Raw genomic sequence first — 18,054 nt, forward strand, 5'->3', positions numbered from 1 at the left:
TCATTGGATAGGAAGCCTCAGAGAGTTTAAAAAGTGACTTCTGTAAAAGGGCCATGTAGATGAACTCCTCCTTTTGTCCCCTTCATTTGGTGACTCCTAAGTCCTTGTCTCGTCCTCTGTGCTCCAGTATTGCTTCTGTAGCCCACATATTTCTAGATAATGTCTTTTTGCTACTAGTTTTCATTCTGAGATGTCACCAAAAAAAGCTAATAAAATAAGGGATTGCAGTGGTGGCATAGGGGGGATGCAGCAGGATCTACATGGGAAAGGCCAAAGTTCAAATCCTGGGATCTCATTACACACCAGTCACGTGTGTATGCTTTGGCCCTGGCCGGCTGAGACTGGGAGTAGACTGTGGCGTGAGGGCCCTCTGAGTGTGCCCGTCTCCCTGCCTCACTCTCTCTGTCTCACTCTCTCTCATCAAAGAAATAAATACACCTAAATAAAATAACAAGTGGCTGTGCTCTTACTTACAGTGTGACTCTAGGGTCAATGGGTGTCTTAATCAAACTGATCCTGGCTAATTATCTAATATTGTTATCCGGGTAAATACTGGTTAAAAAAAAAAAAAAGTAGTCAATGTATTCCCAAATATTCAACTCTTCAACATTTAAGACTTCATTTTGAGTATTTCAAACAAGTACAAATTTATGTTCATATTTTGTCCATCACTGCCATTAGCATTTTATAGCTCCCCCCCAAGGTAGTTAAAAAAACTTCTCTCACTAAACGTAAGTAGTTATAATGGAATTAGACTTTATCCTTATTTAAAAATTGTTCTCTTGTCCGTGCACTGCATTGATTTAGTCTGACTTTTGTTGGCTACAGTTTTCATTGCAGTAGTGGAAATAACTGGCAGTCAGCATTATTACCTAATATTTTATTTTTATAAATGCTTTGTCTTTAACATGTTATACCTGAACAATTATAATTATTGTTCCATATAATTTATATGGTTAAAAATATTTACAATTACCTAGAACAGAATATAAACTGTCAGGTACATGATGTAAGAAATACTTTGGGAAATACAAATACTTTCTGTATTACATTATAGCTATTTGCAAAGTTCTCCAATAAGAACCAACCTTCTAACATTGTGTTTTTTGTTCAGCATCTATCGGCTACTCAGACACACTTTAAGCTATTACCTGAAATTGGAAAGATAGGTGTCGGAGGTGTGGATATTACTCGAGGGGATGTACTGTCTTCTAAATAAAAGTGTGCAGTCTGGAAGCATTTCCTGGAAAGAAAAAAGAAAGCAACTTATACTACTAGCTTCTGTGGGTAATAAGACAATTCTGAGCTTCTTGAAAATTATGGTGGAAATCTCCAAAATTAAAACTATCATGGTTATACACCCAGAAGCAGGATGGCTGGATCTACATCTATTTTAAGAAAACACAAAATATTTAATATTTATATTATCTGTTATTTTATCTTAATTTTTATCTCTACTAGATGCAAAAGAGCAATCAGGTATCAGACATGCTAATAGCAAAGATGGTATTTGGACTTGTAGCTGGTACTAAATAGTACTTTGGTGATACAGGGAGCCTCATTGCCCTAGGTACTCTTCCACTGTTGGTATACACAAGATATTCTGCCATCTTGGATAGGACCAGAGTAGTAAAGAATGCCCAAAGCTATCTTCACTGAATATTCAAGTAGCCATCTCCTTCTGAACATATTCGGCTGCTAACAAAAGGCAATAAGCTATGACTATGTAGAAACAACATTCCACAGTGGTAACATTTTGATGAAAAAAGAAGACAGTGAGGCCAGCTGATGGCATGGTGGTTGGAGGCGCTGGACTCTCACATAGCTGACCATAGTTTGAGTCCCAGACCTGATGGCTCACTTTCTTTCTCTCTCTCTCTCTCTCTCTCTGTCTGTCTCCCTCTGGTCAAATTAAAAGATAAATACTAACAACAAATAAAATTAAATAAATAAATCTTTAAAAAATAAAAGGCAGCTTTACACTCTGAGTATGATTGTGTTGTAGTGACAGTGTTGTAGCCACAGAACTTAAGTGAGAAAATAACAAGCACACAACCAAAACTGGGTGATTTTCTTTACAATATCTGTTATCCTATGGACGAGTGCATTTAGATGGATTATAACTGTATTTAGATTGTATTTAGATTGTATTTAGATTGATTGTATTTAGATTGATTATAACCATGACCTACGACTATATTTAGATTGATTATAACCATGACCTACAACATCACTGGAACCTATTTTCATTCAGATAATACGAGTAACATCTGAAAAGAGCACCCTTCAAAGTACTGAAAAGAGCAAAGAGCCAACAGTTGCCATAGAAGAATCCAAACCACCCTTAATTCAAACATTTTAGAAAATTAAAACTGTTAATAACACTCGATAATGGGAGCTAATTTATTTCAAAGTTTATTCATAAGTTTAACTAAGTTGGAACAAAAATAATTGAACGAAAATGTCATTTTCACTTTTCATGTAAGGGTGTCAATGTTGGGGACAAGAAATATATCTATCGCCTGGATTTCGTTATCACACACTAAATGCATGCTTTGGAAAATCATGCTGTATCCCACTAAGATGTACAATGATTATTTGTAAATGAGGAATCATAGTTTCAAGGAAAAAAATAGCTCTAAGCTATTTTTGTCTCTCTGTCTCTCTCACGAGCACATGCACCCTATAGCAAAAACCTCTCAAAAAAAAAAAAAGAAAAATAGCTTCAATTCGTACAACCCTCTTCCTCACCCACTATGCCCCAGTTTACAGGGGTCTTCTCTTTCTACCTGAAAGAAACTCTCCTGGCATCATCTCTAGGCCTTGGCCCTTGCTGTTCCCTCTGCCCACATGCCTGCCTCATCTCTGCAGGGACTCAAATGCTATATTCTCAGAGTCCTCCTCTGACCACGCTAGCTAAAAGTGCTAGTCCATTCCATTAAGCTGCCACGATTTCCCCTTCTATTTGCTTTGTAGCACCTATGATCATCTGCAAAACTACTGGGTCATTGGAAAAGTCATAATGTATTTTTCCATGTGTTTCTATGCCAAAATACGTCATCACTTTTCCAACAACCTGATATTATTTGTTTGTTTTGTGTCTTATAGTTGGTCTCTTGTCATTAGAATGTAAACTCTGTGAGGTAAAATACTTTATCTTAATCATTGCGGTGTTAGTTCTCAGTGCTAAGCAAAGCATTTGTTACACTGTAGGTACCCCAGAATATTTGTTCAATGAACAAGCCGTTATGAGTCAGAGCAGGGTCAATTTTATTATTTACTTGTAATCTTAATGTCACAAGAAAAAACCAAAACTAGTATTCCAAGCCAACAACATGCCTAATGGAAAATAGCCCTCTGCTGTTACAGTAAATGTCTTTAATAATTAAACATGAGAGAACATTAATTGAGAGAACACCAGAATACCTTGAAGAGAGAAGAGGTAGTATAGAAGGAAGATGAGTGGATGTAGAATCAAGTGTCGAAGGGCCCCTGAACTAAATAGTTCTTATCCTAGAAAGTGGAAGAGTATGGCAGACTGATATGGAAGGGGAGCCCTGAGAGCTACAGATCCCACGATAAGGAAACTATCCTATCGAAAGCCCACACAAAGAGACTTGAAATCAGACGGGGGCAGAAACTACAGGGAAATTTTGGTTTATCTGTGAAACCGTGGATGTGGCATGTTCTGACACATGGATATGGAAACACTGAATTTGAAACCTGCTTTTAAGATCATAGCATTCAAATCTGATTTCTCTAAAATATAGTCACATAAGCTGGTGAAAGGTTTTATTTATTTATTTTAACAAATCTTAACATTGTAAAATGCCTTATGGAACCATAGTAAAATGTCACAGTTGATATGAGAATCCCTTCATCTGTATCTTTGACATAGAGTTATGAAGGTCCAGCTTGAATATTCCTTCTGTAACAAAGAGCCTACTTCATGAGTCACTTTCAACTGACTGATATTTCTTTCTTTGAATAATAAAATATCTATTTCCAAGGCGAGAAAGTGGCACAGAGGTAAAACATAGTGCTCTGCAAAGCTGACCCACATGGGAGTAGGGTTTTAGTTCTTGTCAAAAGACATCCCAGAGTACACTGGGGCACAGGCATGATCCAGGGCTAGTTACGACTGGTAGTAAATCACAGTGTCAAGAATGTGTTAGGGGTGCAGTCTCTCTCTCTCTCTCTTTCTTGCTCATGGAAGAAAAACAAATGAACTTAAAAATAAACATCTCAATAAAAACAAACAAACAAACAAACAAAACAAAACAAAACAATTCCTTTTTAAGGTACCTCTGGTACCCAGTAAGGAGCCTTTCCGTTCTACCGTATGGCTCTTCTGTTGTCTATTTTCCTGCGATTTTTACCCATTGCTTCTAGTTCTGTATTTTACAGATTTTCTAAAGTTATGATATCCAAGATTTTTCACTACCTAAACTATCTACCTGTGGTTTTAATCCTGTTTGAAACTTCTTCTTGAAGGTTATACTCCAATGATACAAATACATTGTAGATCACTGAACCTGCCAATTCTCCCTGAACTCAGTATTTCTTCATGCTTTAAACATGGTCCCTTTTCTGACCTAAATGTATCACTTCCTCTTTCAAAGTAGCTCATAGGCACTGCCTCTGTGACCGAGCCTCTCATTTCCTAAACAAAATCTAAAACTCTAGCTTTTGTTTTCTCTGTACCCAACTCAAATATTCATTTGCACTTACCTACATAAAACTGTTTAGAAAACTATACCTAATCGACTCAAACGTGATGTTCATTTTTAGGACATTATTCCACATTATTTTAAGTACTTTTCCTCACTGGTGATTATATTATTTTATCATTTTATTATTCTTGCTTTGTGCCCACACCCTTACTACATCTTTTTTTTAAAAGATGGAGCAATGTCTCTTGACGTTACATAAATCCAGCCCTTAATTTAGTGCTAGTTGATGTTTGTTGAATAATTGGATGGATTTATAAAAAAAGTAAATTCCATCACCCATATATGGTTTGGCTATACCTAGATTCTCTTGCCTTCTCGAACCTTAAATGGGATAACTTGAAATCTTAAAACGTTTGGGAGGGAGTCTGGATGTATAGCTAGAGAAAGATGGATGGATCTACAGAGGATGTGCCAATAGCTTTGAGATAATGGGAAGGCAGCATCCCACAGAATATAAAAAAGTACATTTAAATACTTGGCATTGAGATTTAATGTGTTGCTAATGTTTATTTTAGCATCTGGGCAAATGCCCAACTCTCCTCTTTTCGGTTATATAATCAAATCTTTGTTGGTTTTTAGAAAATAAATGGCTCGATAATGTTGCTTGCATTAATTTTCCAAAAGAACTTTGTCAATCATATCCACAAGCTTATAAAGAAGTGGGAAAAATAAAAATAGTATAAGCTAAATTATGGCTAAAAGTCATCTATATATTGCTTAGGAATATATTACAGTGCATCATTTTTCTAAATATATCTTTGGTATTTTTAGGTTCTAACTTTCCTTTTTTAAAGTTTATTTCTTCTAAGAAAGAGAGAGACAGGGAGGGGAGAGAGAGAGAAAGACACCCCCAACAGGGTCATTAAATTGCAATCCACCCCAGTTTCAGCCAGACTAAATTAAAAGCATGTGACATGTGAACCCAAGACCTTCCCATGTGAATCCAGTTATGTGACTACTGAGCCACCACCTGGTCCCTAGTATATAGTTTTTGTTGCTATTGTTGCTAGAGTGTCGGTGTACTTACCACCAGAGAAGTAAAGAAGGGTAGGGGAGAAGCACACGCCAATGAAGCATGGCCATACTACAATCCCTTCTCTTCATTTCTCCATCCTATCAGGATTTGGGGCATGCATGCATACATGATACATGGCCAGAGTGTTTTTTAAGACAATAGAGCTAGGATTTGAACTGTGGGTTGGCCATGTGGGATCTGGCTCCCTTAACCACTAGGCCATGGGGCTGTCCCTAAGTTCTAGCTTTTTAAAAGGCTCTAGAAATTTTTCCCTTTTTGTTCTTTTCTTTTTGTTTTTAATTACTCAAAAATCTTCCTGTTGAAATCATCTTGCATCTTAGAAACTCAAGCCTTGGCTCATGTAAATTATATCTTTAAACATCTGGAAATAATTTCAAGGCATATTATTTAATGTATGACAAGATTCAATATCTATAGTCCATCTGTTCGGTATAAGCAGTGAATGTCTTCACATCTATGTGCTAAGTGTTGATAACTATGTCTTGTGCTAATTATCATTCAACCATGATGGAAAAAGTGATGACTGTTTTAAACTTGTAGACATAGGTCCTATCAATCAATGGTAATCTGATTATTTAATTTACACCTTTTCATCACAGCAAGTATTTAGAATTAAAAGCTAGAAATGTGTAACTGTTATTCTATTTCTCAGTATCCTTATATAAATATTAAACAATATTCCATATGCTGCATTCATTCACAGAACATTTGATGAAGGTCTGACTATAATATCAAAGATGATCTAGTTAACTGAGTGGCAAATAGAGAAAATCAAGATTTAAGTGGATAAGTGACACATCCAAGGTCATATAACAAATATCAGGCAGAACTGGGAAAGCATCTCAAATTTTATCACTTCTAAGACTGTATTTCTGCTAACACATGCTTTCTCTCGAAGATTAAATAATATGTATGGGAATAGCCTGAGTTAGCTAAGGAAGACAAAAAAGGGAACTTGTTATTCCAGTTTGGGATTATTTTTCTCCTAAAAAGTAGGTTGTGAAAGTGTTTAAATATTTCCTTCTCAGAATTTTGTACTTTTTACTCTTATACTTAGGTCTGTTTTTCTTTTTGTTATTGTTCATTTTTGTACACAGTAAGAAAAATGTCTAATGAGAATTTTTTTATATGTGTGTATTACAATCATACTAGTCCCATTTGTTGTCCTATGAAGTATTGTGGGACCTTTGTCTAAAATCCATTGACCATGGGGCTGGTAGGTGGCATGGTGGTTAAGAGCAGTGGACTCCCACATCACTGACCGTGGTTTGAGTCCCAGACCTGGCAGCTTACTTTCTCACTTTCTCTCTGTCTTTGTATCTGTCTCTCTCTGGTCAAATTAAAATAATAATAATAATAAACTTAAATAAAATAATCCTTTAAAATGTATTTTAAAAAATAAAGTCCACTGAATTTAAGCCTAAGACTGTACTTCTGGACTCTCAATTCTATTCCAATCTACATGTCTTTTCTTATGCTGGTACTTGACTTAATTAGCTTTGTAAGAAGTTTTAAAATCAGGAACCCTGAGTTCTTCAACTTTTGTTAGATTCTTACAATAAAATCTAGAAGTAAATCTTGTGGCCTTAGGTTAGACAATATTTTCTTAGATATGATACCAAGCATACAAGCAACAAGAGAAAAAGAGATGAATTGGATTTAAAGCAAATTTAAAACTTTTGTACATTGAAAGATACCATTAAGAAAGTACGAAGACAACCATAGAATAGGGGGAAATAGTTACAAATCAGTTATCTGACAAAAAATTTGTATCTGAAATATATACAAAAATAGAAAAATAATGTAACTTAAAAATAGGCAGAAAAGGATTTGAATACACATTTCTTCGAAGCAGACATACAAATGTTCAGCAATCATATAAAGAAATACTCAACACCATGAGTCATTAGAGACCTACTAAGATACATTGAAAACCACTGAATTGTACACATTAAACAGGTTAGTTTGGACATATTAATTTTATCTCAATGTAGCTTTTTTAAACAAAAATATTTATATATATTAACTTTTAAAAACTCATAAGGACTACATTACTATTAGTAATGTTCGTTAGATTTTTTAAACTTTCTCACAGGCTATGGTTCATACAAATGTCTAAAATGTTTTTATATTGACTTATAAAATCCTATCATTTACAAATCATCTACACTGGAATTGAAAAATTCATACAAGCCATGAAGAATGCACTAACACTGTAATCTCGTGATTCAGAAACGTTACCTTACTTTATTATGATTGAAAAAGTTACATTTTATAGTGTAACTTCAGGACAGATTTGAATAGTGAATAGGACACATATTTAATGATATTTTAACAATTTTGAAATGGGGGTAAGAGTAATAAAATTTTTCAGAATATATGATATAAAACATAAATAAACCAACAAAGTATTCATATTTTAAACTACTGTACTCTGTATTCGAAGCAAATAAAATCTTATTTGTGAGAAAAAGAGAAAATCTTATTGTTAAGGGTGAAATTAATATGTTTTCAGATGGTATTTTATCTTTTTCCCACTAACACAGATAAATGACCTATTACTGATAGAAAATAAAAGCCACTTCAGATTTTAATTCTCCATGCAATACCAAATCATATGATACTGATTTTCAAATTTTCAGAATGTATATTTGACATCTTAACTAACAGAGATTAAGATCCTCATTCTAGTTAGTTCAATCCTATAACTATAACCCATCTAATATCTTTATTGGGACTGTATACTAGCACTATTTACTAAGAAATATTTTCTATTTTATGTAAATTTTTAAAAAATTACCAATTCCCATTACTTTAAAAAAATGAGTTTGTCAGGGAAAATCATATTAGGCAGACATTAGTCATTTGTAAACATGATATTGCTGTAGTACGTTTGATCAACAGTCCGGTGGAGAATGGGGAGAAAGGAATATGAATTCTCATTGAACAAACATGTACGGATTATGTGCTTTGTTTAAAACATCCTCCTGAGCGTGGACTCTGGTTAAAAGGGTCATTAATGATGGTAAGAATAACTGGAGTACAGACTGAAGAGCAGCTTGATTTGCATCTTGGTATGGGCAGAATAGAGTCCTAACTCATGTAGGGTAACAAAAGCATGATTTGTTTTCTGTAGTCTACAGCCTACTCTATTCTGCAAAAGTAGTCAGATACAAGCACAGCTGGTCATGAAAACATTTTACCTTCGCCAGCCAGAGTTCAAATACATGCAGCTACATGCACCAGGCCTTAATATATTCAACACAACTAGTTCTTCCTTTCTTACTGATCTTCCTACCTCTGTGTCTTTGTCTAGAATCCCCTTCTCCTTTACACTTGCATTCTGAATCCCATGCAGTTTGAATCTTGCTTTTTATTTTACATTTAGCCTGGCCAATATGACCTATCAATATCCCTTGTTCTCTGACCTCTCTATGCATTAGATTTCAGCTGCGAAATGTACACTTTTGTGTAGAATATTATAAATGTTACATAGAAAATTCTTTCTCCTCAGTAAGCATACATTTTTTGAACATAGTGGTTCTCATTCAACATTCATTCATTTTTGATACTTCCCAGTAGGAATTCACACTAACTACATTGGGAGATAGTTAACGAAGAAAAAGAATACAGGACAGGACTTCATGAAGTCTGTGGAAAAATGGAATTGGAGTATCAGTTTATTTTGGTGCAAAAATTTCTGAAATCCATGCATAGTTTGTTCAAAATCTGCATTTTCCTTGAACTCTCTGAAGACTTGTTTTTGGGAGAACACGTAAAGAATGATGATATGAACTTACAGAATAATGTTGCTAAACAGAAAGTAATTAATTACAGATTTCCTGAACAAAATTCTCTCTCAAAATAGAAGTGTAAAATACTAAGTTACCCCCTTTTTTGATTTTCAGATATGATAGACATTATAAAGTCCTCGTTTTCCAAAACACAGTTAACGGAATTTCACTGTCCGTGGTAAATGCACTAATTTGCTATGTGTTCTGCTTGGTATAGGATGCAAAAATTCGGAGGAGTGCAATTGTCTCTGTTCTTTAAAGGTTTTAATAAATTATTGATGAGAATTAAGCTATATTTCATCCTCAAAGCATATATAAAGAATTTCAAAAGTCCACATATCTGAATATAAGGTCATTAGCCTTAGTCTCTAGTCATATTTATATTTCAGTTGTTTGATTTGTATTTTTGCACTTTTTTTTTCAAAAATTAGTGTGCATAATCAATATGCACCTTGTACAATCTCTATTGTTTAAGAAAAAATACTCTTTTTACTGTATCAGAAGATATGTCTACCTAAATAATAACTTTTGCAATTATAACATCTAAAAAAACTGTGTTAAATGCTATGATAAGTTTGAGTATGAATTAGAGTAATATGGATGGGCAACTGTCAAAATACCGTATGAAATATTAACTGAAGTCAAAGTTCCTCTTAATTTTACTTCCAATTGTTTGATCCAAGTCTGAAGAACAATGAACCCTTTCATTATTTTGTTTAAATTTAGACTCACAAATTCACCTTGTTCATAATTACTTGAATGACTTAATAGCTCCTTGCAAATAAAAAGAATTTTAAACATTCTTTGAAGACTTTTCAGATGAAATATAGGCAACATCTGAGCTTTAGGAATGAAGTGTTCCAAAACACTCAACTTACCTCCAGTAGATGAGAATACCCACAAGAACCACTAGACAGATAAAGGTCAGGGCTGACACGATCACAAGAGGTATAACTGCCTTCTTCTCGGATTCCAGGCCCTCAGCTAGACCAATACGAGACTCATGGCTACTATTACTGGCCTCTGTAGTCGGAGAAAATTGAGAGAGTTGATATTTAAGCTGAAAGAAGTCATAATACTTTACAACTGATTAATTGCAACCTTCATTGCTGTTACTCACCTTTAAAATTTGACTCTATGATGCAAAGAATGTCTATGATTCTAAGCCAGTGCAAGACAAGTTTTGAAATTAAGGCTGGCTAATAGACCTGAAGAACTATAACATTCCAAGAGAGACTAGCACCCGGGTAAGGGTGTTGTGGCTAGAAGTGCACATAATACACACTTTAAAAAGCTTGCTAAAAGGGAAATGGAGGTAAAATAAGAAAATTATTCAGTTTTCACATAAATGATTAGAGAAAACAAAGCTATTTACTGAATCATCATATATAATCCTGATTTCCTAAATTTTAATGGAATCTTTCTTACATTAGGATAACCTTTCAATCCAGCAAACTAGTTTAATTTTAAAATAGACTGGTTTTAAATGTTATTTTAAATGATCTCCTTTACTGTTTATTTTTTTCCACCAGGAATAAAAATATTGGTGTATGTAAATTGAAGAAATATATACATCAAAGAAATATTTTTAAGATAAAGTAAGAACACATAATTTGATCCATGGGTTAATTTTGAAAGATGGTCAATGACTATTTTTGGGACCATTATTGTAGTAGCACTTTGAAAATCACTGTAAACTAGAGATATCCTTTCAAGTTGTGAAAAATTTCAGAACTGTGATGTTAGTGGCCAGTAACAATTCTTCCATCTGCCTTGCGGTGTGTTCAGTGAGAAATCAAGATGATTGGATGTAAGAAGTGTCTTTAAAATGATGATATGCTGACATAACTATGTAGGAAATGATGCTCTCACTTAGTTTGCCTGTAGAAATTCTGAAAGAACTGGACTTCCCCATCAAAGTCTATAGCTTCTTACATAGTTGGCACTTTTGAAGCATTTATATCAGTGTTTTACAAGAGTGGTATGAGACATAAGGAATAATTTAATTTTCAATATTTAAGAATAAGAAATTTGTGATTAATATAAATGCTTTTACATAGCATTAAAATAGATCTAACTAAAATTTAGAAAATTTAGGAAAGCATCTCGTTTTATGCAACGTTGTCTTCACATTTTCCCTATATTAACGATTGTTGTAAAATAGAAAGTAAGTTTGGAGGTAATAAATGAAGGTCTCCAGTATTTAGTAATTACCCATGGGGCTTATTATTATCATCTATATCAATCATTTTTGACATGTGGTTCCCAGAACAGAGGCATCAGCATCACCTGTAACTTGGTCCAATGCCAAATTTGGGCCCTACCCAAATCACACCAAATTTCTGAATCAGAAATTTATGTAAGGCTCAACAATTTGTGTTGTGATGAGACTGTCATGTGATCTCAATCCGTTTTACAGTCTGAAAAACCAATGATGTACATTAATGTACATACCAAGATAGCATATAAAATTATATAAGCCTTTAATAACCACAAATATACATAGCAGTATGTATATGGCTGTATATATAGGCAAAAATGTGTCTCATTTATATAGAAGTATATAGGCACATACATCTATATAAGTGAAATATAGTAAGTGGTATATATGTAAGCTATATAATGCATAGAATATGTAATACACACAATATACATCACATTTATGCACATGCACTATATACACACATGTACTTACATATAGTCTTGTATATAGACCTGATCTGAAATCACAGCGGAGTCAAATAGTACTTCTATGATAATTATATATTACAATATCTCGGTCTTTTATACAAGATGGAATACCACATGAAAGTAAAGACAATGAGTTGGTTACTTTATATAACAAGGAACTAGTTGCATTTTATTTTTAGTTGGTTGAGACTAAAATATGTCTTGGTATGACTTAGGGGCGTGTATGAATTACCTACACAAAAGAAAGAATCTCCTAACAGGTCATCAGGAAAAGAACAACTAAGATGGATGTTTTAAGATACATGTTGAGAATAAAACAAGATATTTTTGGTATTACAATTTAAGCATTATACATATTTTATTATCCTTAATCATGTATGCATAATCTCTCAGAGATAGATGCCAGTAACACATTTCCAGGATCAGTTTTGTATTTACTCCTTATGTGATCTGGATCAAATAATCTGGTCTATCTGGGTCTCAGCTTGTTCATTTATAATTTGCTAATACTAATATTTGCCTTAACACATATCATTTTCAGAATCATACCTTATACATTGTTCTTTATTCTAGAATACATCATACAATTAGAAGTTTCAAAATTAATCTATATGCATTTGATAAAGGGGCATATTCAATTTTTGGATAAGACAGAATATGAGTGTGTGTACGTGTTTTATAGATATACAGTTTTAAAAACAGGCAAGATTTTTTTCCCTAAACTTGTTTGATCTTGTTTACTTCATTAATTACATCAGTCGGTGATGTTAGATGTTTTATTCACATTGTTTTCTCCTCATTAGTGGAAGAATATACTCTTAATGATTAAATACACCTAATTAGTGCGTTGAAGAGAAACTTACTAAAATTTAGTCAGTAATTCTAGGTTTAGCATAGCAGTATAATCTAACAAGAAAAATCAATGCCAATACCTAACAAGATAGAAAAATGGATGAGTTCCTGATATTTTTTCTTAAAATGAATCTAGTAAAAAAAGTGAAAGGAAAAATACTATTATTGAGGACAGATAAACGCACAATCCATTTATGACAACATAAATGAATGCAATGACCTACAGATCCATTACTCATTTTCACATATCAGTGCTTCTGTGTCTATACTGCCATGTAATGTTAAATAGGTATCAAGTCAGAATACAGAAAGACTTCTCTATTGAAGTGTATAAACTTTTAATGGCCACTGCATTGAAGGAAAAAAATATACAATTAATTTTAGAGTTGAAAATAACAAAGAGAAAAAAAACATCCTAATGAGATTTAATATAAAAACATCCTAATGAGATTTATATCTATGGATATTATAAATATTCATAAATGAATATTTTAAATATTCATTTTTATGTGATAAGAATACAAGAGACGTCATTAGCCTATCTTTTGACTTACTGTTAAGACTTAAATATTTTCATTATTAAAGAAATACCTTAAAACTTAATAAAAGCAAACTATAAAACTCTTGTGTTCAACTCAGTAAAAATATCTAGTATTTCAAAGGCTTACTGGAATTGAACTTCTCTTCTTCCCATTGGCATTTAAAGCAGACATCTGTATTATATATGCTGCAAATAATCTGCTCTAATAAACATCTGGCCAATAAACTGATTAGCATAAAATACATTAACAAATCAAATGCATTTCTACAGAAAACGTTTTAGTGTTTTACATCTTGTCATACAATACCTACACATACTATGCATATTAATGCCTATTATTTAACTTAGAAAGGTGTTCACAGAAAAAGTAGAATATATTTAGTTGGTTCACACTGCCCTCTTTAGGCAATACTAAGGTAAGCAAAGAAAAATTTTTTAAACAAAACCTTTTTGAAAAACTGTTACATTAGCTCTCAAAACATAGCAATAGAACTTTTTCAAAAAAACTCCTTAAGTTGACATGAATGTGCAAATTATCTCATTTCTTTCCATGGAGTGTGCCAGAAAGGTGCTTCATTTTATAATTCAATAGAATTAGTTTACAACTTATTTTAGGACACAGATATGAAAATTAAAATCAACTGAAAATAGCACACTCTGATTTTACCATTAAAATTCAGTAAACTAAAAATGCATTGTGCACACATAATTTCTCCCACACATATTAGGCATCCTGTAGAATATAAAAATTGACAATAAATAAAAATTGCTTTATTTTGGAGAGAAATAAAGACCAAGATCTATTGAAATATTCACTTGAAATCATGAATAAGATCATACTTTGAAAACTGTAATTGGGTTGTTAAATATTCTGATTTTTTAAAAAAAGATGACATGCCCAATTTCAATCATTCCATTATTTTACTATTTAACTTTTAGATCAAGAAAACCACCAAACCTCGATGTATCCTTTTGAACCATAACTAACCTGCCTCTGAAACGTTGACCACTTCTGAGTGCCTGTTAGTAACAGATGGTGTTGAGGACTGAGGGGATCCAGGAGTTATTTCCGAATCACCTGTTTCCAGGACCCCATCAGCATCTCTTTCAGTAATGTCTGGAAAACTGAAATCTGTGGAAGTCTCATTATCATTAAGGCTATCTGAGGTCCCTTGCCCTGATCCACTCTCTTCATCACTCGTCAGAACAGCCCATGCTTTAGATTCTGGGGTGAACGGAAGAAGGGCACTGCCAGTTGGAACACCATCTTCCTCTTTCCCATCATTGTGCTTTGAGGGTAGTGCATTTGTTGATGGTGATCTATCAGGACTTGTGTCCATACCAGTTAGACTGTCTGAGGTTACACCTGTGACTTTATTTTCTTCTTCAGAATTTTCGGAGGGTAAATATGAGATTGGGTCATTCTGATCCACAAGCCTGTTTTCCTGGGCATCTGACTCATTCATTACTTTTTCCTGTGATTCTCTATAGGCTGAGCAGGACATACACTTACTTATGGATAAGCCATCACTATCCCTGTCGTCATCATCATCATCATCATCATCATCATCGATATCATTTTCACTACCACCCCTTCCATCGGCACTAGGAGCCACCTTAGAAATTGCTTTCGATGGAAACAGCCACTTGGTAGTAGTGCTAGAGCTATCTCTGTTGGGAGAAACATACCCATTTCCTAAAGAAATAGAAGGATGAGCGGATACGAATGTATCAGAAACAACTGTTGGAATACCAGCTAACACCTCATCCATAGCAGCACTTTCAGTGGAGGTGAAAACTTCACTAGAATAGAGAAACTGATTTATAAGTGTATTTGGTGGTTCATCGATTGATAAAACAGGAGTAGCAAATGCATGCCTTCCTTTGGGGAGCATGGCCTGTTTAATCTCCAAATCAGCAGTTTGGAACAGCTCATCCTGTGTGTACAAAGAAGGCACCACTTGCTGGAAATGTTCACTTTTCAACAAACTTGGTTCAGAATATTTCTCACTTGTGTAAGAAACAGTTAAACCTTGAAGTGAAGCAGGGTGCATATTAGAAGTAGGCAATGCATCAAAAACTGGCACAGGTGCAGAGTGCAGCATGTTTTCACTTGAAGCAGGATTTGATGCCATGAGATGCAATATTGTAGAACTAATTTTATCAACCGTGCGGGTTTCAACCAATATTGGATCACTAGGCACAGCTGGGAGAGCAGTTCTAAGCAAGATGTCAACATCAGAAGCCTGAAAGGAAGGTTGCAGCAATACTTCAGTATTAAAAGAAGCGGAGGCCTCATAAAATAAGAGCTGAGTTGAAGGAGATAACACTTCACTAGAAGCAGGGTCAGAGGATGCTGGCTTTGAGTCGGCGCTAAGCACAGGTTTAAGCGAGGTGCCATCAACTGCTTGAGATACGGTATGCGCAGGTTGAACTGAAAAGTTATTTTCTGGAATTTGATTAATATCATGATCAAAAACCTTAGTGGCAGAATAAGCAAGAGACCCTAGAAATATGCCCTTTGTGCTAGAAATGGAAACCGAGATTTCTTGTAAAGAAGCATTCAACTTATTTACATGATCATACATGTTGGGCATGACTGTGCTTTCAGAATGATACACCATCTCACTGGAAGGAGAAATTTGCAGTTCGGTCTCATTTCCATGTATTATTTCACTTTTAGAAAGCGGCTTATTACCATCACCAAACACAGATGTTGTATATGTAAATTCAGCGACAGAAACAGGTGAGGAAATGCTAAGGGCTGTCAGCCCATCTGTGTCAGGTAAGAGGAATTCGCTATCAGAAGAGGCTCCAGACCACTCCCCATCACCCGAGGGGGCGTGAGTAGGCTGCAGTGACGATGCAGTTGGGGTTATTAATGAAGACTGAGGCATCAATACATGGCTAAGGCTGCTAAGTAAGGAACTCTGAGAAGACACATCGACAGAATCATGCATAGGTATTGCAGAACTGCGAGGAACAGCGAAGGTGTACTGGGAGCCCTCGTTATGAGATAAGGCATAAGAAGGTTCAGGCCCTGAAGAACGTGCATGCATCATGGCATCACTGCCGGATGGTTCAACTTGAGAAAACATAAGCGTTTTATAAAGGACACCAGATTCACTATCAAATCCCAATGTCTCTGAAGCAGCATAAGCAGTGGTCTGATGTGACCCCACATCAGAGTATTGCACAAGGCTTGGCTCTAATAGCAAATCACCCCCAGCCATTGGCAGAGAAGCATGCAGGGACCCCTGATCACTCTCAGTAGCTGATGTAACTTGTGGAAGGATTTGAGAAACTGTATGCAGGTGGCGAAACGATTCACTACTGGAGGAAGCAGAGGAAAATGGAAGCAAAGGTGCACTCTCATAGGAGGACAGGATGGATTCAAACGACACACCAACACTGGGAAATACAGGTGTAGCATGCAAGGCCGAATCACTACTTGAAGCAGCAAGGGTAGTGTTGAGGATCTGATTGTCAAGCAACAAAGGGGTGACTAGAGGAAAGACTTCACTACTGTAGGAAGGTTGAAGAAGTGTCTCACCATTGGATACTGGTTGGGTTGTCTGCAAGTGGACCACGTTGACAGTGGGGACGGAATCGTGCTGTCCAGTGGATGGCGTCAACGCATGAGGTGTTACCTCAGTCGGGAAATAGGCAAAGGTGGAATAATGTGGCATTTCCATATCTGTGACTGAGGGACCCTGTGACATCACCGGGCCTGGTGAGAAGGACTCAGCTGTCTCCTGAGATTCATCAGTCTGAATCTCAGTGAAATTAGTGTGGAGCAAGCTCTCTCTGCCCGATCCACCATCAGGTTGTCTCGTCACATCTGCAGAGCTCGGAAACCAAACACTTCCATCGACAGAAGGATCCTTTAGTGATTCTTCCGAGCCTGATGAAGCTGATCCTTCTGAAGCATTTCTCACAGATTCTGGTATAAGGACATCATATGTGATTGCCTCTGGGTTTTCTGAAGAAAATATATACCCATGAGAGATGTTCTCAGAAGTAGATGGTGTGGCGGAAGTTGCAGGACTGGAGCCTGAAGAATCATCTGCTCCAGTGTCGAGCTTGAAACTGGTCAGTAAATTCTCTTCCTCACTGAGATCAGTGGATACCTCTTGATATTCTGTTACAGAAACTGCATTTAAAGATTCTGCAGTCCCAGAAAAGTTCACCAGTGGATATCTAAGAACAGTTTTAGTACCTTCCACAGTATGAGGTGGCAGTTCAGTCGCCATGTGAGAAGTCAAGAAAATACCTTTTTCTGTGGCTAATTCAGTTACTGGCTGGGAAGTGGAACTGAAAGCTATTTTCGGAACGTCAGCCTTTCCAGAGAATTCACTTCCTCTCGTTGGGGATCGGTTTGTCTTGGCCTCATTGTATTTAGTCCCT

General features: G+C 35.3%; 1 protein-coding gene across 1 annotated transcript in view; it reads right to left on the reverse strand.

Moving 5' to 3' along the window:
* PTPRZ1 (protein tyrosine phosphatase receptor type Z1) overlaps positions 1-18,054 on the reverse strand; it is a 224,851-nt gene that overhangs the window by 42,866 nt on the left and 163,931 nt on the right. The window contains 3 exon segments of the mRNA XM_006149215.2: positions 1,152-1,243; positions 10,442-10,586; positions 14,636-18,054. The exon segment at positions 14,636-18,054 is cut by the window's right edge and continues 1 nt beyond it. Of these exon segments, the coding sequence (XP_006149277.1) occupies positions 1,152-1,243; positions 10,442-10,586; positions 14,636-18,054 (3,656 nt within the window).

Source organism: Tupaia chinensis, unplaced genomic scaffold, assembly GCF_000334495.1.
Source record: "Tupaia chinensis unplaced genomic scaffold, TupChi_1.0 Scaffold000257_1, whole genome shotgun sequence".
Lineage (NCBI taxonomy): Eukaryota > Metazoa > Chordata > Mammalia > Scandentia > Tupaiidae > Tupaia > Tupaia belangeri.